This window comes from Ceratotherium simum, chromosome 34 (genome assembly GCF_057802395.1).
Source record: "Ceratotherium simum simum isolate JZ-2026a chromosome 34, ASM5780239v1, whole genome shotgun sequence".
Lineage (NCBI taxonomy): Eukaryota > Metazoa > Chordata > Mammalia > Perissodactyla > Rhinocerotidae > Ceratotherium > Ceratotherium simum.
In genome coordinates, this window is record NC_141933.1 from 284,368 (window position 1) to 311,812 (window position 27,445).

The 27,445-nt window shown below is 60.4% G+C and overlaps 1 protein-coding gene across 1 annotated transcript; it reads right to left on the bottom strand.

The window, feature by feature from the left end:
* Positions 1–46: 46 nt before the first annotated feature.
* Positions 47–18,938, bottom strand: ANO9 (anoctamin 9). The gene is made up of 24 exons (XM_014795823.2): positions 18,882–18,938; positions 12,555–12,629; positions 12,335–12,460; positions 12,009–12,154; positions 10,831–10,877; positions 10,646–10,704; positions 10,490–10,563; positions 9,776–9,910; positions 9,543–9,639; positions 9,301–9,361; positions 9,090–9,172; positions 8,858–8,962; positions 8,612–8,770; positions 8,495–8,531; positions 8,121–8,232; positions 3,990–4,047; positions 3,752–3,849; positions 3,468–3,598; positions 2,672–2,824; positions 1,694–1,841; positions 1,057–1,158; positions 891–984; positions 674–786; positions 47–539 (listed from the first exon to the last, which is right to left on the bottom strand). The coding sequence occupies exons 1-24, from the start codon at positions 18,885–18,887 to the stop codon at positions 512–514; spliced, it is 2,247 nt and encodes a 748-aa protein (XP_014651309.2). The 5' UTR covers positions 18,888–18,938; the 3' UTR covers positions 47–511.
* Positions 18,939–27,445: the final 8,507 nt, after the last annotated feature.

Below are 27,445 nucleotides of genomic sequence, written 5' to 3' on the forward strand. Positions count from 1 at the left end.
TAGCTCTGAGGGCAGACACAATCCACTGGATGCCCAAAAATCCACATAAAGAGTTTTATTTTATTGTAGAAAGTTCTATTGGCTGAGGGGAGCCAGGGAGGTGGGGTCAGGGCCCCCACCAGCCAGGATGGGGGTGGGGCAGGATCTAGGGCAGGATCTCCGTCAGGAAACGGGCTGGTGTTCTGGTTTTCGTGCGTTGTGACCACATGAGAAGACCCCAGTGCCGGTTCTATGGGGGCAGGGTCACTCAGGGCTCAAGTCAGGGCTGTGCCAACTGTGAGCTTGGACAGACGGAACAGACCACACGGGGGGCCGCTCAGAGCTGCCCTGAGCCGCCGACGTACACAGACTCATATGCACTCGGGCCTCCCGGGACCCCCACTTATATGCCCACATGTACACAGGCCTTCTTTCAGCCCCCCACTCCACACACGCAGCCATGGCGGGCATGGGTGGTGGCTCTGAGTCTCGGCCCCAGGGCACCAGCGCCTCTCGACTGGCTCTGGGTCCCCTACACGTCCGTGCTCTTTGGGCTGGAGCTGGAGGCAGGAAGGGGATTGGTGGGGATCAGGGCCAGGGCCCCCCTCACTGGGCGCCCCCGCCCCAGCCCCCCAATGCCCTCCAGGCCCTGCTCCGGCCCGCCCGGCACACCCCTCCTGCCTTGGCGCCGCACCTCAGCTTCTCCCGCAGCCTCTGGTACTTCTCCTCCAGAACCTTGTTCTTCACAGACTGGGGCACGTCAGGCACCAGCCTGGCAGCAATGAGCTTGATGCACAAGGCCACGTGCTGGGGGCGGCAGGGGCGGGGGGCTGAGCAGGGGTTTCAGGGGTGGGCGTCCTGGAGGAGGCCTGGAGAGAGCAGTCCCCGCCCCTCCCCGAGTCCTGGCCCACCTCGAAGAGAATGAGGAAGGCCAGGCGGATGGCCAGGAGGACCCAGAACTGCTCCGAGAAGTTGTAGTCTTGAGCGTTGCGATAGTCCCGGTACCTGGGGTGGGGAAGCACCTGAGGTCAGGGGTCAGGAGTTCAGAGGGCCCCCACGGGGGACGGGGTTCCAAACCTGCACTCTGTCACGTTCTCTGAGCCCTCTATCCCGTCGGGGTCCTGGAAGTCCTTGGTGTAGAACACAGACAGGCTGTGGTTGACGTAGCCAGTCAGGCAGCTGGGGAGGCGAGAGGAGCAGCGGGTGTGGGCTGCAGGTGTGGCCCCGAGGGCTCCTGGGGGGCCTCCTGGAGCTACTCCCTGTCTGGTGGGGCCGTCAGGGTGGGGCACAGCACAGAGCCCCTCCTGCGTGTCCCTCCGTGGGGGAGACTGAAGCACCTCCGGGCGTCACCAGCTGCCTTCCCTGCCGGGTGGAGGACGCCCTGAGGGCTGGAGCAGCTGAGTAAGGACGCCGCTCTGCCCTCTCGCCTGGAGCAGGCTGTGAAGGGTCTGACTCTGGGAGAGGAGCCATTCTGGTCGTGCCTGCTCAGAAAACAGCTGGTTCTGGGACCTTAATCCCCACTGGGGTCCCAGTCACTGCTCCTGGGCTCCAGCCAAGGGTCTGCAGGCCGGTGCGGAGGACCACCCCAGGCAGTACTGGCAGCATCGAGCCCTTCCCCTGGGCTCCCCTGGGGCTGGGCTGTGGGTGGTCCGGTTTTCCCAGGGGTCTCTGGGCAGTTTGAGGCTCCCCGGGCTGCGTGGCGGCGCCCCCTTACTCGACTGGCGGGTGGGCCCCCCCTCGGCATGGGCCGTAGTGGTACTTGTACACCACTCGGGGGATGAACTCGGACGTGAAGGCGATGACCATCCCGTTGGCTATGACGGCCAGCACGCCGATGGTCTCCAACACCTGCAGCCAGGTCCCTGGGCCAGAGCAGCCGGGTGAGGGGTCTGGCTCCTCAAGCCCGGAGGCTGGTACCGCCCACCCCACCTCCACCCGTCCATCCCCCAAGGCTGGGAGCCTGGGTGGTCAGGGGGCCTCGTCACACCTCTGCCCACTGCAGCCCATCGCAGCCGTGGGGCCAGGTCGCTGATGAGGAAGGAAGACCTGGGCCAAGGCCGACAGAGCACGGCCGCCGCTCTCCTGCACCCCCTTCTCTGTGACATGGACCGGGAGGGGCTCAGGTCTCCCTGCCCCCCCATCTTCTGCCTGAACCCCTCAGCTGCCCCCATGCCTGCTCCACCTCCTGGGTCCCCATGCCAGGGTGGAACCCCTTAGCCTGGGCCCAAGACTGGGGCCTCCCTCACACTTGTCTTTCCCCTGCCCACGTCCAGCACCCCATCCCCTCTCTTCATCTCTGACACCTGTCCACCTCAGGAGGGTTTGGTTAGGGTCTGGGTGACTGAGGTCACCTGCTTTCAGTTCCTGCCCCCAGCTGCTGGACCCTCCCTCCCTCAGCTCCCAGCTGTTAGGGCTGGGTCCCCAGGGGTCCTGGTGCAGGAGGGAGGGGCCTGCAAGGTGCAGCCAGCCACACCGTCCTGGGGCCTGAGCCCACCTCAGGCCCATCCCCTGTCCTGGCAGACCCCAGGAAAGGGCTGGGGGCTGTCTGTGGGGTGAGGGGCTTGTCTTGCCACCGCTACTTACAGCGATGATTTCAAGGGGCTGCCGTGGTCCCAGCGCCCCTTGCCACCCCAGCACTGGCTGGAGCGCCCCGCCCCGCCCTGCCCCACGCCGCCCCCAGTCCGGCCCTGACCGATGTCTTTGGCCTTGCGGGGCACCAGGCGCCGCTGCAGCTGGACCATCTTGATGGCATCCAGGCGGATCTCCATGAGGTTGCTTAAGAGCGCGAGCAGCGGGGCAAGCGGGAAGGCGGCCACGAAGATGGTGGTAAAGCCATACTGGATCACTGGGGGCGGCAGGCAGGCAGGCATCACCCGACCGCGGGGCGCCAGCCACCTGAGCTCCCCACCCCCGCAGTGCCTGCAGCCTCCCAGGTTCCTCTAGCCCACCATGTGCCCCCCAGCCCCCAGTCCCCACCCCTCCACCCACCAGTCCCGAGGTACCCAACCCTCCACCCCGCCCCCGCCCGGTACCCGCCCCTCCGCCCCGCAGCTCCCTGTATCCACCCATCCACTCCCAGCCCTCCCCCATACCCACCCCTCCGCGCGGCACATACCAGCCCCCGATACCCACCCTCCGCCCACCACCCCACTCCCCAAGCCCCTCTGCCCACCACCCCACCCCTTACTCTCCCCTCCTCCCACCCCCGTACCCAGCCCCTCTGCCCACTAGCCCCCAGTACTCAGCCCCTCCACCCCAAACCCCTGGTAGCTGCACCTCTGCCCCACAGCCCCTGCCAGTACCCGCCCTTCCACCACCCAAATCCCCAGTACCCACCCCTCCACCCAGCAGCCCCCTGGTACCCAGCCCGTCTGCCCCTGGTACCTGCCCTCCTCCCCCAACCCCTCAGTACCCGCCCCTCCTCCCCCAGCCTCCCTCCCCATAGGCACCCCCCTCATTGACCCTGTGCCTCCGACTCCGCCACGTACTCATCTCCATGAACTCGTCGAACAGGCTGAAGATGTTGACCTGGTTCAGGCGGTAGTTGCGCTGCCAGGCCTCCAGGTCAGGGTCCCGGGACAGGTGGCCCTGCCTCGAGCGACACTCGTGGGTCAGCCACCTGGAGGTGGAGGACGAGAACCAGGTGGAGGACGGAGCAGCGCTGGGGCTGAGGGGCGCTCAGAACCGCTGGCTCTAGGCCTGGGCCCTGCGGGTTCAGTGCCCCCTGGGGGCAGGAGGGGGCGGGGGGCCCCTGGGAAAGGGCGGTCCTCACGGGCACAGATACTCCATGCAGTTGCTGAGCGTCTGTTTCAGACCCATGATGACGGCCATCTGCACAAAGAGGTCCATCATGCAGCCACTGAGATGGCACTGTGGGGTTAGGGGTGGGAGGTCAGGCACTGCAGGGTCAGGAGTGGGAGGTCAGGCATGGGGAGGTGGGCATGTAGGGGGAGGCCCGGGAGGGAGGGTAGTTCAGGGACATGGCTGTAAGGCATCTGGGACAAACTGACCTCCTCCAGCTTCCACAACCCTGCCAGGCGCACGGACTTCCCAGGGTGACCGTTGATCCTGGAGCAGAGGACAGAGGGGCAGTAGAGGGGAAGGAAAGACCCCAGCCCCAAAGAGGGTGGTGCTGGAGGTGCAGCCGTCACCCAGACACACCCACTCTGCACACACTCACGCGTGCACAGACATGCGTCCTGCACGGCCTGTCAGGAGTGGCCTCAGTTTCCTCCCCACGGAGACTGTGCACATGGGGTTACTTTGTGTTTAAATCACCTGCTTTCCGTAACATGATGAAAAATGTAAGCTATGTTAAACCAAAGGCCGGCTCACGTCAGCGGTGAAATCCTGGCAGCACTCCTGCCCCAGGTCATGAAACTGTCATTTAACACAGTGCTGGAATTGTATAAATTTGCAACAGGAAAAAATTACTATTTTAGGAAATATGATTCTATACCTGGAAAAACAAAATAAATCAACTGAGAGCCTGGGTGGATAAATCGTGGCTAAGCACTCAGGGTGGATACAAAATTGCTGTCAAGCTTGACTGGCTTTCCTGGATGCAAGAAAATCCTGGGAATCGTGGCAGGAGGGAATAGCTGTCACAGACACCAGCAAAAATTACGAAATAACTAGAGTGAGATTCACAGGAGCTCAGTGGGACCCAGGTGAAGGAAACTATAAAACTGCTAAAGAACATGAAAAAAGGCATGAGTAGATTATATTTTGGTGTAGATGGAATGACGGGCCCCTGAAGACTTCCATCTTCTGATTCCTGGTGTCTGAGACTATGTTATCTTACACGGCAGAGGGTGTCACGGTGGCCAATCAGCTGGCCTTAAAATGGAGAGATTGTCCGGGCTCATCCAGGTTTATCCTTAAATGGGGAAGAGGGAGACCCAGAGAGACGGCGGATGAGAAGGATGCAGCCTGAGCAGCTGGCTCTGAGGACAGAGGAAGGGACCAGGAGCCAAGGAAGGCAGGTGCCCCCAGAAGCTAAAAAGGCAAGAGAGTAGATGCTCCCCGGAGCCTCTGGATGGAACCAGCCCTGCCAACACCTTGATTTCAGCCCAGGGAGGCCCATCTTGGACTTCTGGCCTCCAGAACTATACAGTAATAAATGTGTGTTGTGTAAAGCCACTGAGTTGTGGTCATTCATTATGGCAGCCACAGGAAACTAGTACGGTGTCCATGTCAATTCTCCCTAAAAGAATGTAAAACTTTACTGCAATCTGAAGCTAAATCCCACAGAATTTTGACGTAGTTTGACAAAAGGATTCTAAAGTTGACCTAGAATAATAAATGTGTAAATAAGCATAATTAAGGAAAAGTGGAAAGGAAGAGCCGTGAATGCAGGCCCCAGCTGACCGTGAAGCCGACGCAGTAACAGTTAACACGGGAAGGCACTGGACCATGGCCACAGAAAGACCAGAGACACGAGTGAGCATGAATGTGGTAGATGACAAAGGATAGTGGTGGTGACGCAGGAGTCGCTTATGGCTTGGGGACGACTGGCTGTCATTCAGAAAACAATACAACAGGGTCCCTCCTCCACCCCTCGCAGCAGAACAAGTTCCTTATGAATCAGAGATCTGAAGGTTAGATGCCAAAACCATAAACATCTAACGGGCATCACAGCTGAACAGGTTTTCACTCTTGAGGAGGGAGAGGGGTTTTCGAGCATGGCACGAGAAACAGACACCATAAAAGAACATGTGACAAACCTCACGACCGACATAGAAAAGAACCTTTGCCTCCGGAGTAACATGGGCCACCGGATCAACTTTCCCCTCCTTTCCTGAATACCCCGCCCGCAGAGGCAGCGCACCTGAGGACGGATGACCTGAGCTCTGGAAACATGCCCTCTGGCTTCTGTCTGCTCCACTGCCTACTGGCTGTGTGGCCCTGAGGTAGTGCCTTAACCTGTCTGGGCCTCGGTCATCTCATTGGTAAACGAGGATCAGAGAGTCCCCACCCCATGGGGCTGCTGTGCGGCTCAGACTTGAGGAACATAAGGCGTGTGGGTGTGCGTGCTGTGACCCCACACTGTCCCTGCCCCAGCTGAGCTCCCAGCACACGACACCCATCCTGCTGCCTCCAGGCAGGAGACCAGGGATTCCCCTCCAGGACTGACAGTGCAAGAGGTCCGAGGGGAGACGCGTCGCCCAGAGCAAAGCCACTGGCACACGGCTTTCTCGATTGCAGCCAGATGGCCAAGAGTCAGGGACGTCTAAGAAAGTCTCTGACGTCAAAATCAGAGACCGACAGAAGAAAGAGCACACAAGATCGGAGGAAACAGACGTGATGCCAGAGTAGAAGAAAGAGAAAGAGGCCCCATCCTCAGACTAGGACAGCCGTCCACAAAGAGGAGGCCGTGGGGAACCTGCAGCCATCGGAAGGAGCGCCGAGAATGTGCACAGAAGTGGGACATTTAGCTGGAGGGTTGGGACACAGTTAAGAAAAACTCACAGAAGCTGGAACAAAATTGGGAGAGAAAAGCCAAGAAAAGTAGATGGTGAATTCAGAAGGTCCAATTTCCAAACAAAAAGAATTCCAGAGGAGGGAGCAGGAAACCGAAGCAGGAGGTCATCAGATCCGAGATGCATGGAGATCCCTCGGAACCGGAACCCAGGGAAGACCCGAGGCTCCGGGCCGGCCAGTGCGGGTCGTTTCTTCTCATTTGCCCCACTTGAGTGCACACGCCAGGCCTGCCGCAGGTGCTGAGAACTCAGCGAAGGACAAGCACCCACCCCACCTCGGGTGCGTCCCGGGCAGGAGGGACACAGGGTGGGCACCAGGGGAAGAGGAGTCTGGAAGGTGGGCCGCGCGTACAGAGGGGGATTGGGGACCAGCTGTGGACGCGGTGAGGGTGGGGCGTCCGCGGGACATCAAGTGGGGATGCCCAGAGGCAGCTGGATCTGAGTCTGGACTCCAGGGAGAGGCCCGGGTGGAGGCATGCGGCCTCGCTGCTGTGTCTGGTGGTGACTGTGATGGTGCCTCAGTCACAGAACAGGTCCTGGGCGAAGGGACGGTGAGAGTCGGGAGAAGAGGGAGAGCCAGCAGCGGGCGGGGGCAGCCGGTATTGAGGGGGAGGCAGGAACTGGACATGAGGTGGGAGGGTTCCTTGGGAGGAACGGACCCCATATTTGTGTGACGGTGGAGACCACCCAGTAGGGAGAAGGCTGGTCAGGCAGAGCAGAGAGGAGTGAGTTGCTGAAGCGTGTCGTGTGCAGAAGACCCTCGGAGACACAGGGCCGAGAACCTCAGAAGACGGGGCGGGACGGGGTGTGCAGAGCTGGGCCTGCAGAATGCACACTGCAAGCCGGAGACGAAAACCCTTCTGAAGTAAGGAAAATGCTGTCCCTCTGGGAATTCTGTCTCTGGCAAGCGCTCGTCCAGCCCTCAGTGAAGGGGAAACTACGACATCGGACTCTCCATCCCCCTGTCTCCGGAAAACCCGGCTCCTACAGTGAGGGGCTTCCCAGGATCAAGGGCCAAGCACGGCCCGAGGCGGCCGTCTCCAAGGACAGGGAAGGTGAGGGACCCCCATGTCTCTGGACATACCAGGAGGAGCTGGGGTTTTTTTAAGTTCTGGCAGAGTCTGGGATTAATCGGCAATGTGTATGTACCTTACAAAATTTAAGCAAACACGGAAGAAATGCAGCAATTATTTTCAGAAAAGGTGAAAAAGTATACTGACTGGACCCAAAGGGTTCATGTCGCTAATTAGGAAGGTGGGGGGAGTGTGTGTGTGTTATGTGGGAGACTCACTGCAGCTCTATGGACAAAGCCCGAAACTGGAAATCACCCAGATGTCCACCCACTGACGTGGTCAGTAATCCCGGCCCATCCCAGGAAGGAGCGCTTGCCATCCACGTGATGCGGCAGATGCCCAGGTATGTTTCCAGCGTAGAAAGCAGATAGAGTTACTTATGGGACAGAACCATTTGTGTCAGTGGGGTGTGTGTGACTTAAATGTGTAGCAAAGCCGGGCAGACCCACCGACCAGCCACAGGGACACCTCTGGGGACGGGGGCTTCCATGCTGGGTCCCCACTTGTTCTGAGCAGGAATTATTTTAAAAATTGGAAGGAGCAGGTACTTCCATCTTTGGGGAGGAGTCAACTGGGGGGGGCCCACCTGCCCAGGATGAAGGCGATGTAGATGAGGGAGGAGAAGTGGACGAAGAACTGCAGGGTGAAGAACTTGACCGTGAACTTCCTCTCTCGCTCCCAGAAGGTCCGGGGCTGCTCTGGAACGAGAGGTGGGGCTGTCCCTCGCCTGCCCCTCACCCCCACGGCAGCCCCCTGCCCGGCCAGGCCCTCTCCTGACGACTCAGGGACCCCTGCACCCCTCACCTGTCTCCCAGGTGCGAGCCCTGACCTCTCTCGGGAGCAGCAGTAGAGACAGTGGGAAGGGCCCTCCCTGGGCTCCGGGACCCCCAGCCCCAAATCCTCCCACCCACTTCCTGTGGCTCCCCCAGAAGCCAGAGAGGGGCTGGGCCCCCGTCTCACCAAAGTCACAAAGCTTCAGGGCCACACGCTTGTTGACCTGCGGGAGAGGGGACCGGAAGGCTCACCTCGGCCTCGGCAGAGCCCCCCAACCTCCGCCGCACCCGCCCCTGCCCCCACCTTGGTCATGATGAGGATGGTCAGGTAGTGCACCAGGGCCCCAGTCACCACCACGGCTGTGGTCACCTGCTCCCCCAGGAAGGGCAAGTTGCTGAAGAGGGCAGCAGCCAGCACGCGGTAGACCACCAGGACGTGGGCCATTCCAATCATGAAGCAGATCTGCGAGAGGGCAGCCGGGACGCTGGGGCCTCGAGAGGGCCATCCCCCAGCCCGGGTCCAGCCCCAGCTTGGGCTCCCCAGGGGTACCATAAGCAGAGACAGGACAAGGATGACCGTGCTCCGCAGGTAGGAGTGCTGGTATGGCCGGAGTTGGTAGTCGGGGCAGTTGATCAGCTCGAGCGCCATTTCCTCCTGCAGAGGGCACGGGACACATGCCTCAGACAGGGGACACACGCCTCCAACACGGGACACACGCCTCAGACATGGCAGACCCAGCTGTGCGGCCACACACAGCCCTGGACCGCCTGCCCTGCCTCACCTCGTCCTCGTCCCAGCCATACAGGTCCCAGTGCAGGACCACGCGGGCTCGGTACCGCTTCCAGAGCTCCAGGAACACCGTGGCTGCAGCGGGAGCAAGGAGAGGCGTCACAGGGAGTCCCTGGAGGGGTCTGGGGTGGCGGCCCACGGGGCTGGGGACAGGAGTGGCCCTGGAGCTCAGGCTGGCTCCCCGAGGTGCCGAGGTGACTCACCCCACAGAGCCATGAAGATGGCAAACAGCACAGTTCTGTCGTTGTCGAAGAAGTGGGTGAGCTGGGAAGGGAGGTGCATGCATGGGGCCGGGGCCTCCTCCCCCGACCTGTCGTCCCCCCAGGGGGAAGGGTGAGCCCTGCTCTGCAGGGACCCCACCTCGGCTTCCCCATCTCTGGGAGGACAGGCTGGGCCCCACCTGCAGGGCGAGCTGGGTCTGGAGTGGACCCCAGGGGTGGCAAACCTTGGCAAAGGCGCAGGTGTCCGAGAGCTGGTGGTATCTGCGGCCGTGGTCGCCCCGAGGGCACATGAAGATGTCGTGGGCCTCACAGATCTCCTTGCTGGGGGTGCAGGGGAGGACTGGTGCTGGCTCTTCCCTGACACAGGGCCCTCCTGCCCCCGCCCCAGGCCCCAGACCCTGCTGCACCCCATCTCTGGCCCTAGGACCCCTCCCGGCCCCCAGCCCAGCCCCCTCACCTGATCTGGCTGGTGTCTAACTGGGAGAAGCCGCTCAGGAAGACAAGGAGGCCCACCACTGCGGCGGGCACCAGCATGTAGGTGTACCAGCCGAGCCAGGCGAAGTACAGGGCCACCTTCTCACCAAAGTAGTCCCTACGGCCACAGCTGCCCCGTCAGGGCCACCCACCAGGGGTGACTACCACGGGCCAGCGCCTGGGTGGGGCGTGCCGCATGTAGGGGCAAGGAGTGTTGTAGTGACAGCATCAGTGTGTCTGTGGGTGCACAGCTGTGTCCATGGGGGGTACAGGTGTGTCTGTGGGGGCACAGGTGTGTCCATGGGGGGTACAGGTGTGTCTGTGGGTATACAGGTGTGTCTGTGGGGGCACAGGTATGTCTATGGGTGTACAGATGTGTCTGTGGGTGCATAGGTGTGTCTTGGGTGCACAGGTGTGTCTGTGGGAGGTACCAGTGTGTCCGTGGGGGCACAGATGTGTCTGTGGGGGCACAGGTGTGTCCATGGGTATACAGGTGTGTCTGTGGGGGCACAGGTGTGTCCATGGGGGGTACATGTGTGTCTGTGGGTATACAGGTGTGTCTGTGGGGGCATAGGTATGTCTATGGGTGTACAGATGTGTCTGTGGGTACATAGGTGTGTCTTGGGTGCACAGGTGTGTCTGTGGGTATACAGGTGTGTCCGTGGGTGCACAGGTGACTTGTTTGGGGCAGTTTTACCTGATATCATCAATTGGCTGCTTGTGGAACATGTTTCTCCACTGGGCCCATTTCTTCTTCAGGTCCTCCTCCCTCTGGGCACAGGTGGCAGACAGTGAGAGCTCCCTGCCCCCGGGTCCTGCCCTCAGGCCCTCTCCCAGCCAGCTCAGCCCTCACCGTGTGCAGGGGAAACCTGGTCTCAAAGACCCCATCCTTCACCAACTCCTCAAAGGTGTCTAGGGGTCACAGGGAGTCTCGGGTCAGAGGGGAGTGAGGGCAGGGGAGGACCCCACCCTGTTCTCCCCAGGACAGCGCCCCTCCTGGTGGCGGCTGCACAGGCTGCCTGCCCATCCCATCCTTACCGCTAGCTGCCATTTTGCTCTTCAGGATGAAGTTGACAATTCGGATTCTGGAATACAAGAGCTGGTTCAGGATGGCCCCGCATGACCTCGGTGAATCCCCCCTCTGTCTGGCCTGGTCCAGGCCCCTCTCCGTCCCGGCGGAGCCCCCAGCCCCCCTGCCCTGACCACCTGACCAGAGCCCAGAATCCAGGACTCACCTGGGAGCACACCCCCCACCTCCTGAAATCCTCCCAGGGTCCAGCTGCTCCGTGGCTCCAGGGTGAGGCCCTCTCAGGGGCAGAGCCTCTCCTCTCAGGACCCCGACACTCAGCCCTGCACCGTTTCCTCCCAGACCCCCACCTCCAATCACACCTCCCACCTGGACCCCTACATGTCCAGGGCACACCCTACACCTTTATGTGCACAAATCTCCTTTATAGCCCTGGGAGCCATGTTGCCTATGGGGAGAGAGAGGCTCAGAGAGGCTGAGTAACTTGCCCAAGGTCACACAGCCAGGAAGTGGCACAGCAGGCACCTACTACAGAGCCACGCTCCTCTGGAACAACCTCCTGTGAGACACTGTTCTCGGGTGTCCCAGGGCGCTCCCCACAGCCTGCTCCTCCCAGGCCCCATCAAGGTGCCCCTCCTCATCCACCCCTGAGACCAGCCAGTTGTCCTGTGTTCACAGGAGACCCCTCTGTTGCCTTGTATCCAAATTCCAGGCCAGTCTCCACCGACCAGGCCCCAGCTGAGCTGGAGGGGCCTGGGCTGGGCTGGGCCAGGCCGGTGATGGAGAAGGGAGAGGGGAGGGCGGTGGACCAGCTTGGAGGGCTGGAGGGTCGAGAGGAGAAGTAGATGCTTGGAGAGAGAGGAGTCGTGGGTGCCCGGAAATTGAGGACAGAAGTCCAGGGAGGGGCATTCGGTCTGGAGAGGAGAGATGCGGCCCCGCATCTGGGGTCCTATCAGCCTCTCCAAAGGTTGCCCACCTTTTAAGTCTGGTTTACACTCTGTGTCCCGGGGACACAGTCACATGTAACCTTCAGAATCCCAAGAGGTGAGAAGGCCTTCACCCCTTGTCACAGACACGAAAACTGTCCCTTGGGGCCTCCGCCCAGAGACCATCCTGGGGAGCCTCACCGCCTGGACCAGGCACGTGGGTGGCAGGCTCCTCTGGCCCTGGCTCTGGGCCAGCCTCTCACCTGGTGGTGGCTGGGATGGGGGCCAGCCCAGCCGGCTCCACGCTGGGGGCAGGACCCTTGGGCTCCAGGAGGAGCGTGCGGTACAGGTTGAAGAGCCTGCTGTCGGCTCGGATCCCGAAGAACATCTTCTCCTTGTCCTCCAACACCTGGGGGCAGGGTGCGCATGGGACCCTTTGCTCCACCTCGGAGCCTTCCCCCTCATCCACGGCCACGGGCTTGTCCCCTCCACTTCAGGCACAAGGCTGCCGGCCACCTCTCCAGACCACGCCCCCCGGGACCCACCAGACCCCGGGACCCCGCACGGCCCTGGCCCCCAGCCGGCCCACCTTGTAATGGAAGCCCTTTCCCCTGAGCTCCTCCAGGAACTGCTGCTGCCGGTGGACCTGCCTGGGGTTTCTCTGGGTGCGAAGCTCAGCCACAAGGACAAAATCCCACTGCTCAGAGGTCTCGGTCTGGAGGAAGGAGGTGTGGGGCCGGGCACAGGGTGGGCTGGGCGAAAGGCGGCGGGGGGTGGAACCCCTCCGGAGAGGTCCGATCGAGACTCACCTCACAAGCGTTGATCTCCATCAGCGGGAAGCTGTCCCCTTCAGTCCCCCCCGGGATCTGGAGGCTCTCTTCACCCTGGGGTGGAGTCAGACAGAAGACAGGCTCGGTGCTACCGCCTCCCGGGCCAGGTGCTCCAGGTCCAGGGGTGAGAACATAAAGCTGGGAGGCAGGCAAACACGTGACCAGGCGGTGGTTCCAGGTGGGTGGGGGGCATGGGGGCTGCGACACAAACGAGCAGCGGAGGTGTGTTTGGGAGTCTACACAAAGAGCTCCTGAAATGCCCGAGACAGGACATGCCCGAGACAGGACGGGACGGAGTGATGCAAACGGATCTCACAGAAGAGGGGCACTCGGAAGGTGCCCCATCAGGAAAACACAGGTCAGGTGACCGGGAGGCGCCACCTTCTACGCCCCGGTCACAGACATTTTTGGGTCCGGCAGCGGCAAAGTCAAGAGAATTCCTGTGTGTGGCTGCAGTGCACACGTTGGTACATGAATTTGGGAAACAAAATTGAACATCCCAGACCCTGTGGCCCGGCCCGGCCACCACTGGAGACACAGACAGAGCTCACAGCAGCATATTTCACATCAAAACTGTGGAGAGAACCCAGATTCCCGTCAGCGGGTGAACGGACGAGACACTGTGCCGTCCCACAGGGTGGAAGATCACACAACAGGCGAACGAGCAGGCGGTGGGCGGGACACCGGGACCAATGACACGGTGCTGAGTTTGGTAATGGTAAGTCCGATGGGAAGCCCACAGGAGTAACTGCTCAGGCACGCCCGGGATGGACAGATGGACAGATGGACAGGAGGTCAGTGGGCAGAACCTGAAGGAGGAAGAGAATGTGTGCACGGCCTCTGAGCCTCTCCCTGCATATCTGTTTACCATGGCAGCATCAGGAGCATCACATTCCCTTCCTCCTCCGTCCGGGAGGCGGAGCTTTACTCTCCTTGTGGAGCATGGGCTGGACTTAGTGACTGATGGGTGCGGAAGGGAGGAGTCACTTTATGGAGGAGAACCCGGCAGGTGCCCCTCGGCCCCGCTGAGGAAGGTCAAGTCACGGTGATGTCCTCGGGTTGTGGGGACCCCCTGACAGAGTGTGAGGTCACAGTGTGAGGTCCCTGAAGCTCTCGTCCTGTCCCAGCATGAGGAGACCTGGGGGGCCTTCTCCAGAGCGCGAGCAGACTCGAGAGTCAGATAGCCAAGGACAAGGAGGGACATGGGGACCGTCACACACGGGAGGGCCAAGACGTGACCATCCGTGCCACGTGGGATCCTGCAGGGACCTGGCACAGGAAAGGGCACACGTGGAAAAGATGGTCAGGGGGGCTGCGCTGGGTGCCCCAGGCGGTGGGGCGCTGACGTCGGGGGAAGCAGGACTGAGGGCGAAGGGGCCCCGTACATCTCTATAGCTCTTCCGGAATTCTTACAGCTCTGCTAAAAGCGCACTGGCAGGCGGGGAGCGGGGGGGTGGGGTCGGTGTCGGCGGGGGCATGGGCTCGGGCCTCGCTCCCTCTCAGTGAGCAAATGGACAGCAGGCTCTGAGGCCGGGACAAGTGACAGGGCCCCTCGCTGGGGGAGCTGCGTGGCGTCGGGGTGAGGCATGCAGGAGGTGGGGACAAGGGCAGACGGTCAGAGCAGGTCACGCGGGGGCACCCCGGGCCGAGGTGCAAGGGGAGGACCCTGGCTTCGGAGCAGAGAGCCTGGGGATGCCAACGCCGCATGCCCTCCGGCCAGATCACCACATCTTCCAGCCTCGGGCAGTGACGGTGTCTGCCCCAAGGGGCTTCACGCCATGCGCAGGGTGTCCTGTGGGCCCAGCGCAGCGTGGAGCACGCTGTGTGTGCCCATGAAAGGGACCCCAGCAGTATCCCAGCTGGCAGCTCCCTGGGACCCCCAGGGACCCCAGAGGGATAGGGACCCTGCAGCGTCCCAGGGGACCCCAGCCCCAGGGTGTGGGGGTCACTCTGGGGCTGTGTCTGTTGGAGCACCCCACCACACCTAGACTAACTGGCAGGTTTGGGCGCCGCCCACCCCTCCGTGGCCCCCACTGGCCCTGGGGTCCTGCCAGCCCACTGCCCCCCTTGGCCCCAGGGAGGCCCCGCCCCGCCCCTGCTCACCAGCCCTCAGCCCAGTCCAAAGTCGTCCCCTCCCCCTGCCAGGCATCACCCTCCTCCTGGCACCTGGTACTTTCCGCTGCCCCTGCTGATCCTCCCACCTGCTACCCCTTCTCTTCGCCAAACACATTCCTGCCCAGCCCTAGACCCGCCTCCTCCAGGAAGCCCCACTGGACTGCTCCAGCCAGTCTGCCTCGAGGGCTGCCGGGAAAACGCAGGCTGCCCAGTCACACTTGAATTTCAGATAAACAACAGACACCTTTTATGTAAGTGTGTCTCAACTATTGCATGGGGCATACTTACTAAAAGAAAATGTCATTGTTTATGCAGAACTCAATTTAACCAGGTGTCTGTTTTTTCCTTTGTTTTGCTAAACCTGCAACCTTGCTCCAGCCGCCCACCCCCACCCCGTGCCCACCAGAAATTGCCCGCTCCGGGACAGCCTGGGTCCCCTCTGTCTCAGTCACAGAAGCCAAAAATGCATCAATCCAACCATGGACGGCAGGCTCTATGGCATCAGACGCCGCAGTCACATGGAGACTGGCCGGTGTAGACGCCATCTCGTGCCCCAAACCCACAGGGTGGCTCCCACCCAGGGCCGTGAGATTCTCACCCCGTCGGTCGCGGGCTCGCCCTGGCCCTCTGCCCTGCTCTCCTGGAGCCGTGGGTCTCCACCTACCCCGGCCCTCTTGTCCCCCTCGCCGACAGCACCGCCTTCTCCTGGCTTGGGGCCTCCCGGGCACCCCCTGCCCTCCCCGACACCCACAGATCCCTGTGCTCAGGTGTGGCCTGCGGACCTGAAATGTCTCCTCCGCCTCAGGCCAGAGGAGAAGCCGGCGGTTCACAGACAGATTTGCAGGGAGGGGCAGGGGTCCCGGGCCTGGGGCCTCTGTCTCGGGGAAGAGAGTGAGTCTTTGCTAGAGGGGACAGGGGACATTCACGTCACCAGCATCCGGTTCCGTGACGTGCCCACCGTAGGGCTCAGTAAGCGTCATGCTGGAGGAATTCGTGAGTGACACTGATCCTCGTGTCGGCAGGACCCCCAGTGCTGACTCCAGACCCTGCAGGGCCCTCCTTGTTCTCCTGTGCCTGGGACCGAGCTCCTCCGGCAGAGGCCCGAAGGAGACACCCCCCTACATTAGCAGGCGGAGGCTGAAGACCACACAGGACAAGCAGGGCTGAGAGAGGGGACCCCGGGACAGGAAGGGGCAGCTCAGGGAAGCCAGACTGGGCAGGACTTTGGGACCCAGACAGGAGGAGGGAGCCCAGGAAGAGAGGATGTCCGCGAGGGACCCTCAAAGGTCGGGGAGGGAGGCCAGCCCTTAGGGGCCCCGGAAATGAGGCTGCTGGACCTGGCGCAGCTCCCGATTCACAGCGCATCACACAGGTTTGGGACGGTTACCTGGAGCCTCTTGGAAAAGGCTGACTCTACCTCCCCTGGGGGCTGGGGCATGATCTGGAGCAGTGGAGAGTGATGCCACGGAGGTGTCTGCCGGGCACTGACCCCCACCGTTGATTCAGACCACGGGACAGAGAGACCCCGCAGGGCAGAGCTACACGCACACCTGGGGGCTGCCCTTGTCACTGCCTGGTCACTCCTTGGTGATGGGCCAGCAGCCGCAGGAGCAGCCAGGTCAGAGCACCCCCCCCCCACTGGCCCTGGTCCACAGTTGGACAGAGACCAGGTTCTGAGAATCTGCTTCCCGTACACTCTGGGCTCACGGCCCCATCCCGAGGCTCCTCCAGCCAAGCAGACTGCTCCGTGCACCCGAAGCAAGGTGTCCGGGACCCCTGTGTCTCCGTCCATTGGGCCCCACCTCCAGGAAGCTGTGTGAGACCCCCAGGCAGGGGCAAGGGCCGCCTCTGCTCACTCCACCTCGGGGGTCCCAGCCCTGCCATGTGCAGACCCCCAGCACGTCCCTGCACACAGATCGGGGGTGCAGGCTCTGGAGTCACTTGTCGTCTCCCTTCAGCCCTTCCAGCCCCACCCCCCACAGGCCACACACCCAGTGAGCCGGCACCTGGGGCCTGACAGAGGCCAGAGTCCCAGTGGGCTCACCCCCCCGCTCCAGATGAGAAAACTTCTGGAGATGCTACAGCTCCGGTGAGACCCTCCCTCCCCGTGGGGACATGAATATTCAGAGCCAGGAACTCCTGCCCCTGCCCGTCCCTTCCCAGTCCGGCCTCCAGGTCACCGGTGGATGGAGGAGACAGACGTGCAGATGTGACGGCCACCCAGCTCCTGACCAGGCCTGGCCCAGCGGGCTACATGGAGCACATGTGTGAGATCACCTTGGCTGCACACGGAACACGCATGGGCCTCCCCTCACCCTCCATGGCCCCCCTTGCCGAGGGGCACGGCACGTCACACTCCAGCCCTCCTGGCACGCTGCAGTTTCGTCGTCCAGCAAGGGGACCCGCCCACCCCCATCAAAGTCCACAAACACAGAGAAGCCCACCCTCCTTGCCCAGCCCAGCCGCCCTGTTGCCACCCTCCCTGAGCAAATACCCCACCTGGCTCTGCCTCCTCAGCTTCAGAAGCCGGTCATCTGCCCCTCCGACCCTTCAGCTGTCCATCTGTCTGTCATCTGTCAGTTCATCCTTTTGTGTGTCCATCATCCCTCCTTCCCTCCCCGACATTCACTGACAAGGCAGCCTGCTCCACGTGCAGCCCGCTCGGGCAGTGCGTGGTGTGAGTGGACATGGGCCTGGAGGGGCAGGTGCCTACTTGGCATGGGAGGAAGCCTGGAGCTTGGCCTTGTAGGGCAAGAGGTAGCAGGAGGTGAGAAAGTGGGTGCAGCATTCCTGGGAGAGGGAAACGTGTGGACAGGCCCTGAGGGACAGTGAGGGACTTGGTCCTCAGCACGTCCCAGAGACTCAGTACTCAGCACCTCCAAAGACTTGGTACTCAGTACCAGTACTCAGCACCTCCAAAGATTTGGTAGTTACCACTCCCAGGGACTCAGTAGTCAACACCTCCAAGGACTTGGTAGTTAGTATCTCCCAGCGACTCAGTACTCAGCACCTCCAAGGACTTGGAAGTTGCTACTCCCAAGGACTCAGTACTCAGCACTTCAGCTTTGCAGAAGTGTAAAGAACAAGAAGGGAGCTGCCAGAAGGTGAGGCTGGAGCTTGGCAGAAGCTGGGCCATGGAGGGTGACCCATGGAGCTGCTCAGGCAGCTATGCAGCTTGGGCTTCAGCTGGGGGCAGTGAGGAGCCAGGGGAGGGATCTGAGCCCGGAAGGGCAGGCTTGGACCCAGGTCCTCCCTGCTGTCTGCATCCACACCTGCCCTTTCCAAAGGGCTGATTCTCTAGCCTCAGCCAAACCAGGTGCTGCCTCCCACCCCCCACTCCCACCCCCACCCCCCAAGGCCCTCCTCCACCCCAGCAGGGCTGGCATGGGAGGAGGGGGCTGGCAGGGCATCTGGTCAGCCTGAGCAGCCGGGGCCCAGAGCTGGCTCTGGAAGGGCTGAGGAGGCCCTGGGCAGAGGCAGAGGCAGAGGCAGAGCGAGAGGCCCCCCACTTGGCCCATAGCTGGGAGGGCCCTGGAGAGGCTGAGGGGGAGGCTGGTTCTGCTCCCCACATCAGCATGGGTCTCCTCCGGGGGCTGCCCAGGCGCGGACTGCCCCCCCTTCCCTGGCAGAGGGGAGAAAGGATGTCTTCCCAGGAGGTTCTCCACCTCCGGGGCCCCCACAGCCTCCTGCTCTGTCCCTCAGAATCAGAATCCAGCAGCCCCCAGCTGGCCCCTCCTCCACCTGAAGCAGGACCCCCAGGGAGTAGAGGGCCCAGCTGGTCCCCTGGGCCTTCCCACCTTGTAGGCCGCAGTCCCCTCCCACCCAGGTACCAGCTGCAGGGCAAGGTCTGGGGGTCCTTGTCCTGGGTGGGGGTGGGGGTTGGGGGGGACGATGGCGAAGACGCGATATGCCTTCCCTATCTCACTAAGAGCCCGGCCCTGGGGTCCCCAGAATCCCGGAGGAAGGTTGCCCTCCTGTGTCCTGCCCCAACACCACCCCCCCGCGCCCCCCTATCTGGGGCCTCCGCTGGCCTCTGTCACGGCTCAGTCGGCCGCCCCTCAGCCGCTGGGAAGCCGGCAGGCACTCCCCAGGTGAGGCTGGCAGGCTGGCGGGACGGCCCAGGCCGGGTGGGCGTGGCCGGGATCCCCGCGGCGGCGGCGCAGGTGAGACCCCGCGCAGCGCCAGACCCACCTGCATGGTGGCGCCTGCGTCCCGGGCCGGCCGGCCAGGCGGGCGGTCGGGGCGCGGGGTCCGAGTGTGGCTGCGAGGCGCCGGGCTCTCTACCTGACTTCCGCGTGGGACTCACCCCTCCCTCCTCCCGCCTCCCGCCTCCCTCCTCCTCCCCTCTCGGTCCCTGAGCCCGGCGGCCGGGGAGGAGCGAGCCGGCCTCGGACACCTTCCTGGGGACCTGGTGGGGGCGTCCCTTTCCCCCACCTGAGGCCCCGCGCTCACCTGCAGGGGGCTTCGCCTGTAAGGTGGGGTTAGATGGGCACCCCCTCCTGGGGGGAAGCAGGGTGGGGGGCACGTGAGCGCCCACCAGTGTCCTGTGGCTCCCTGCTCACCTTCACTCTTCCTGACTCCAGAACACACCTTTCCCAGGTCCCCACCAGAGCGTCCACCCCTCCGCCCCGCTGCCCAGTGTTGGTTCCCATAGAGGAGAAACTGGGGCACGAGGATTGAGGAAGAGACAGATCCCAAAAAGAAACGGCGTCTTCTCCTGCCCTGAGCCCCTGCTTTGTAGACCCCAACTGGCGGAGGGGAGCCATTGGGGTCCTGAGGACAAGTGGCTGGCCCCGGGCTGCATGGACAGCTGAGGGGCTGTCTCCACCACATCCTGTGGCCTAAGGGCAGCAGCTGGTGAAGGCTCTGGGCCACCAGAGAGTGACTGTCCTGTGGAGACAGCCAGCTGCCAACAGGGAGGGGGGTACCCAACAGGGAGGTGGGGTACCCAACAGGCAGGGGCGTACCCACACTCTGAAAGCTGCTCAGAAGCTGAGGACACAGGCCAGGAGCTCAGCCATCAAGACACATGGAGACACTGAACAGCATGGGGGGCAGGGAGCACCCACACTCTCACGGGGGCACCCCTGATGTCATGGGGACAGGGAGCACCCACATTGTCACGGGGGCACCCCTGATGTCATGGGGACAGGGAGAACCCACAGTGTTGGGGTACAGCATTATGCAGCCCATGCAACCCTGGGTTCAGATCCCGAGTTGACATGTGTTTGCTCACGGTTGCCCCAAGGAAAACATGGCCACACCTACATTTCTCCTTGGGGGTCCCCAGGGCAGGCTGTGACAGCAGCAGAGACCAGACTTAAGTATGAGGTGGCAAAGACAAGGGACCAATCGGGCAGCACAGAACCTGTGCAACTCGGATGGAGCAAATTCGGACAAACACATTCAGATCCGTGTGAGGGGGAAACCCCGAGGGTAGCACATTTCTCTCCCCCAGAAATGAAGTCTGGAGGTGGCCGGTCTGGGACTAGCATTAACTTGTCGCTCTGCCACCTTAAGCACGTGGTCCCATCACGGGGTTCAAAATGGCTGCTCAAGCTCCAGGCATCACATCCACATTTGAGCCAGCAGGGAGAGTGAAGGAGGGGCCCTCCACCCTTCACGTGGTTAGTCACGTGGCCTACTGCAAGGCAGCCTCGGAATGATGATTGCTTTTCCGAAGGACGGTGAAGGGCACTGGCGGCACCCAGCAGTCTGCACAGACCAGAGGGCTTCAAGTGCCCGGTTAGAGTTCAGGAAAGAGTCAGCAAGGGTTTCTGAGCATGAGTAATCCAAACTCAAGGTCCACTTTACCAGCCAGCTCCTGGTCTCTCCGTTCCCCAGTCTCCTGCTCGGGACTTTCTGCATTTACGTTTACGTTACGATAAAACAATCCACTAGCGCTTTATGGATTTCACCCCTGACCCAGGCGCCATTTCAAGTGTACACAGCTGCTCACTTTATCCGGCATGCCCAATTTTATTGCCACAGAAACACTGCTGCTTCTCATTCCCACCTTCCGAGGGTGTGCAAGAAACTGAGTTCCATCCAGATCCTTGCTGCTCCAGAGCCGGCACCTGTGGGCCCTCGGGGCGAAGGCAGCTCCCCAGCCCCGGGCAGGAGCACTGGCCAGGCCCCCAGGGGACGCGCCCCTAGCTCGGTGAGGGATGGAAGGTCAGGGCAGATCTCATCCCGTCCTGTCTGGAGAGAAAACAGGTGCAGCCCTCTTGGAAAGCAAATCAACAAAAGAATCAGAAGGCTTACAATTGTTTATACTTTGGTCTGTTAATTTAACTTCTTGTAAACTATCCAAAGAAAAAACCCAAAATAATGAAAATATATCCTTTGAGGCAAAAGTTGTAAACCAGCTAGCTGTTCAATAACAGGGAAGCATTTGAGCAAACACGGTCTGTTCACGTTCCGGTTCAGCAGCCGTTAAACACTGCTTTCAAAGAGTTTATGAGAACAGAGGAAAATGCTTCTACTGTCAAGTAGAAAACAGGTTGCAAATGTATTCATTTTTTATCTCAACCAAGTTAAAATGCATTAAAAGCCTGGAAGAGCAGATTTAGTATTTGATATTTATATTTGCTGAATGGTGTGAACCGTGGATGGCGGAATTAAGCTGTCCTTCCTTTAGTTAGTTTTCTTCGAATTTTCTACCACACACACCACTTTTATAGACTATATTACTAAATTGACTTTATTGTCATAATAAAGGCTATTATCATGGACTTTATGTCCCCGGACTCAGCCTTGCTCTGCCTTGGTCTTGAGTACGTCCCGTGAAGACGCCACAGTGCAGTGCAGCCCCTCGAGGCAGTGTGGCCTGGCCACCCCGGCCATTGGCAGAGCTGACCCGGCCCTGTCCTGGGCAGGGAACTTTGGTCGAGGCCCAGGTGGGCCTCCTGCTCTTCCCCTGTGGACCCTGGACTCTGCTCCTCTTTCTTCCTCCTCCAAGCTCCACCTGTTGTCTTCCCTCCAGGGCCAAAGTGCAGCAGGAGGCAGGCTCCCCCTTCCCGCTGTCTCCAGGGCACCTCATACCCTTTTAACTGAGGGGCCACCCCGCGGAGGTCAGGAGGACAAAGCCCCTGGGAATGCCCTAGGTGAACCCCACAGGCAGGAGTGAGCATCGCTCATCTTCACCGTGGGAATCTGTCCTCCGGACCCCAATGGGCTGTATGTGACCCAAACACACTCTGAGGTCTCGCTGGGGATGCATCTCAGAGGCAGCACAGGTGGGCCTCCTGAGTTCTCTCTGGGCTAGTCCCAGGCATCCCCACTGTCTGGGGCAGCAGACCTCCCCAGCCTCAGGGGAGACCCCTCTCCCAGGCTGGGCCTCTGCTCCTCCAGTGTGTCAGGAGCCAGCCCTTGCCTGTCACACCCGAGTGGCATCAGGGTGGGGACCTGTGCCCCTGATGTCCTCACCTCAAGGACACTTCTTTCTGTCTCCCTGCTGCTCCCCCCACACCTCCAGGCCTTACATTTCCACCCGGACCTGTTTTCTGTCTCAAGGAAGCAGAGAGCCGTTCTCGGCTAAGTTGACAGCCCTGCTGTCCCAGATCCCTCCATCAACCTTGAGAAAACTCCCAGGTGGCAGGTGTGCATGGGTGGGGTGCAATTTTCCAGAATCCACTCACCTTTACAGATTTACCACACCAGCGGAAATAACAGTCATTGCTCCTTCACAAATTCTCAGCTTTCTCTCCCTTCCCTAAAAGAATCTTTTTAGAAAGCATTTCCGACATTTTCACTATTTACATCATGAAGGTGAGTCCTGCAGGCCTCGGGGAACCTTGGCATCTGAGGCCAGGGTGTGCCCAGGTGAGCTTTGACCCGGCTCTGCGCCGGGCGGTCACCGAACCTCAGCCATCCCTCGGCGAGGCCAGAGCCACCTTTAAAGCCCCCGCCTCCCTCCGCCCTGGGGCTTCTGGCGGTCATCTCGGTGGCTGAGGAAGGTCAGGGCCTCTGCACCCTTCCCCCAGCGGGGGACCCCCAAGTCCTGCGGCCTCGGGCAGCCCCGCAAGCCCCCGCGCTGTGATGGACCACGTCTCCAAAGCTGCTCCGCTAACTACTGTCACCTGCAGCCCGGCCACCTGAGCCACAAACTGCTGGCCTTCCGGACGCCCTCACCGCTCCTCCTCCGGCCGGCCGTTCTCCAAGCCCTGCGGCGGATCCTGCCGGACCCGGCGAGCCGGGGGGGAGGGGTGAGCAGGGCTGCAGCCAGGGGGGAGGGTGGTGGTCAGGACAGGGACCCGCCGGCGGTGAGACCCAGATTTCAGGCCCCAGGTGCACGGCTGCAGGTGGAGAGCCCCCTGAAGAGGGCGGGGTCCAGGGAGAAGAAGGAGCTGGGCGAAGGCGGCACCAAACTTCCTGCGCCTCAGTTTCTGGTCTCTAGACGAGAGACAAAAATAGAATCTAAGGCGTGTGAAGAGCACAACAGTCAGCATCTGTAAAGCCTCGGGGACTCCCGTTGGCACGTGGCCAGAGCTCGGGGCGCTTGTTAATTGAACTTGGTCCGCGCGCCCTGCCCCACCCAACCACGCCCCGGTCAGGCCCCGCCCCGATCCGGCCCCGCCCCTATCCTCTGGCCCCGCCCCCACATCTAGCCCTGCCTCTACTCTCAGGCCCCGCCCCTGTCCTCCCTAAGGCCACGCCCCTGCCACCTGGCCCCGCCCCAGCCCCGTCCTCAGGCGCCGCCCCGTCCCACCCTCCGGCCCCGCCTTTGCCCACAGGCCCTGCCCTTGTCCCGTCCTCTAGCCCTGCGCCATTCTCTGGCCCCGCCCCTGCCGGGCTCAGCCTGGCCCGGGCCCCAGGCGCACCGGGGACTCCAGGGGGACCAATATGTGTCCCCGCCGGGTCTCTGCGCCCTGGACAGGCGGCGGTGGCCCCGCTCTGCTTCGGGAGGAGGGTTCTCGGCGCAGTTTGGGAGAAACACCCCTACCCAGGAAACGATCCCAAGTCGGCGCCTGGAATGCGAGCGCCACGGGGTGGAAGAAGAGGGGCCCTGAAGGATGGCCCCAGGCCCCGAGGGCAGGGCAGGCGGGAATCAGGCCTGGGGGTGCTTGCTGGAAAGACGGGGTGAGAGGGAGCCGGCCTGTCTGGGCACTTCCTGCTCCTGGGTCCAGCATCACTTCCCCTGACCAAGCGGGTACCAACACATCAGTCTCTGCAGGCCAGTGCCCTGGGGACTGCACGGCCCAGTTCCCCCACAGTGCAGCCGGGGACGCCAGCCGCATCACGACTCTCGGTGGCTTTCAGGATGGAGACCAAGGACCAGCCCTGGCCCTCTCCAGCCTCACTTTCACTCACTGGTGAACGCACTCAAGGATGTCCACAGTGAAGCTAGCTGCCCAGGCCACCCTGACGACCCCAAGTGGATGACACCAGGGCCTGGGGCAGGGGGTGGACACAGGGGCAGGCAGAGGACAGCAGCCAGGCCCCAGAAGGCCTGACAGTACACCTCCTGGGGCCAGCGTTTCCTGGCATGCCTGTTGGTCCCTGGCTTATCGGGAGACTCCACATAGTGGTCAGGGGCTGAGATAGTCACACCACTCTTGGTGAGTGGGGCTGCGAGGGGGAGCCTAGTAGACATACATATATATATATGTATATAGTCAACCTTAAAAGTACAACAGCCAGTTATTTTACCAGCAAAACAAGTTTATTCAGGAATAGCCAAAGAATTGCAACTCAGGATGTGTGTCCCACAGTGGACCATAGGCAAATCCAACAAATGAGGGAGAGGAGTGTTATTTTACAGAGAAAAAGGAGGAAGTTGGGAGGGGTTGTTTTGAAGGAAAGTCCATTGGAGGAAAGGGAGAGTTCGCGGCAGTGACGGTTTGTCACTGGCTGAGTTGCTGGGATCCTCGATTTCTTTTTGGGATGCCATGTACATTTCTGCCAGTAATTGATGATTCTTTCCGCTTGACATCTTTTTTCTGTTGGAGTCTGTAGTTGACATTCTTTCCTGTAACTGAGCTCACTTAGTCCCACGTGGGAGCTCCCCCTTCTGGCCTCCTGACTCCACTTTAAACAGGCTTTCCCTTTATCAATTTTCACAATATATAGATGTAATACATATACATATATTAATAACAACTTCATTGATATGTAATTCACATATGTGAAAATTAATAAAGGGAAACCTCATTTAAAATGGAGGCAGGAGGCCAGAAGGGGGAGCTCCCACGCAGTACCACTGGAAGTCAATTACAGGAAAGAATGTCAATTATAGACTTGGACAGAAAGAAGTCAACCAAAAAGAATGTCAATTACAGGCAGAAATGTGCATGGCATCCCAAACAGAAATCACTACCCCAGCAACTCAGCCAGTAAGAAACCATCACCGCCTCGAACTCTCCCTTTCCTCCAATGGACTTTCCTTCAAAACAACTGCTCCCAACTTCCTCCTTTTTGTCTATAAAATAACGTTCCTCTCCCTCATTTGTTGGATTTGCCTGTGGTCCACCATAGCATGCACATATTGAGTTGCAATTCTTTGTTTTTTCCTGAATAAACAAGTTTTACTGGTAAAATAACTGGCTGTTTTATTTTATTTAAAAAATTTTTTTTTGTGAGGAAGATCAGCCCTGAGCTAACATCCATGCCAATCCTCCTCCTTTTTTTCCCTTTTTCTCCCCAAAGCCCCAGTAGATAGTTGTATGTCATAGCTGCACATCCTTCGTGTTGCCGTATGTGAGACGCCACCTCAGCATGGCCGGAGAAGCAGTGCGTTGGTGCACGCCCGGGATCCGAACCCAGGCCGCCAGTAGCGGAGCGCGCACACTTAACCGCTAAGCCACTGGGCGGCCCCCTGGCTGTTTTATTTTTAAGGTCAATGCATACCATACAATCCACCCATTTAGGGCCTGTCCGGTGGCGCAAGTGGTTAAGTGCATGCGCTCTGCTACGGCGGCCCGGGCTTCGCCGGGCATGCACCGATGCACTGCTTGGCAAGCCATGCTGTGGCGGCGGCCCATATAAAGTGGAGGAAGGTGGGCACGGATGTTAGCCCAGGGCCAGTCTTCCTCAGCAAAAAAAGGGGAGGATTGGCAGATGTTAGCACAGGGCTGATCTCCTCACACACAAAAAAAACAAAAAAACAATCTAGCCATTTAGAGAGTACAGTTTGGTAGTTTTTAGTATATTCATAGATATGTGCAACTACCATCACAATTTTAGAACACTTTCATGGTCCTGGGAAGAAACCCAGTACCCTTTAGCAGTCACTTCTCGTTCCCCTTCCCAGCCTGTGGTGACCACTAATCTCTCTCCACGGATTTGCCTACTCTGGACATTTCATGTAAATGGACCATATAATATGTAGTCTTTTGTAACTGACTTCTTTCAGTTAGCATAATGTTTTCAAGGTTCACCCATGTTGTAGCATGTGTCAGAACTTCATTCCTTTTTTTTTTTTTTTTAAAGATTTTATTTATTTTATTTTTTCCCCCCAAAGCCCCAGCAGATAGTTGTATGTCATAGCTGCACATCCTTCTAGTTGCGGCATGTGGGACTCGGCCTCAGGATGGACGGAGAAGTGGCGCCTCGATGCGCACCTGGGATCCGAACCCGGGCCGCCAGCATTGCAGCGCGCGCACTTAACCACCAAGCCACAGGGCCAGCCCTGAACTTCATTCCTTTTCATGGCCAAATAATTTTCCATTGTATGGATGTACTACATTTTGTGTATACATCCATCAGTTGATGGACATCAGGTTGCTTCCCCCTTTCGGCTATTATGAATAATGCTGCTGTGAACATCTAGGTACAGTGTTGTGTGGACATACGTTTTCATCTCTGTTGTGTATATACCTCGTGGGTCCTAGATAAGTAGGCTTGTACTTCATAGATTGGTTATCGTTCAGGTCATCAGCAAAGTCCAGTTCCACCAGTCCTTACCCACAGGATATTCAGGTCCTTACTGACTTCTTGGAATGTTGGCAGTTTGGTCCAGTTTGGGAGATAAACAAGACGTGTGAGGCATTCCTCTGAAATGGCTGCTCTGGCTCTATTTTGAGAGGCTCCACACCATCTTTCACAATACCTAGGAGGAGAATTGCTGGGTCACATGGTAACTCTATGGCTGGAGGAGATGCCAGACTGTTTTTCAAAGTGTCTCAGGGCTGAATATTTTTTGGGGGAGCCCTGTCTATGTTAACAAATTGAGTCAACCAAAATCCGCATGTCCACTCCATTCTGACGGCCCAATTTCACGACATCCCGCTAAAGAACTGCCACTGACAGGGACGACCCTGTGGGCCAGAGTCCTCGAGCTCCTGGCGGCATCTGGGCAATCGCATATGGGGTATAGGGTCGGGAAGCGCCCCAAAGGGAGATAAGAGCAGGGACCACGTCCCGAGCCTGGGCCAGGGCTCCGCGCGGCAGGGAGGCACTCGGTCCGGCCGCCCCGGCAGGAGGGTCTGCGGTGGCCCCTGCTCCGGCGGCCCGGGGCACAAGCTACTCCGCAGCGCCCCCGGGCTCCGGCTACCTAGCAACCAGGCGGCATCCTTCCCAGCAAGCCCTGCTTGCAACCCGGGAAGGCAGGACCACGAAGCCCAGCATGCCCCGCGGGGCGCCCGGACTACAAGCCCCACAATGCAGCGCCCACCCTTTCCTCGCCGGCTCCGCCCTTGCTCTCCGGAGACCCCGCGGAGAGAGCGCCGCGACCCCTTCCCGGCGCTCCCCGCGCCGTGCGCGGCGCGCTCTCGCGGTGACCTGTTGTGCGTGGGGTCAGCGCGCGGGGCGGAGCG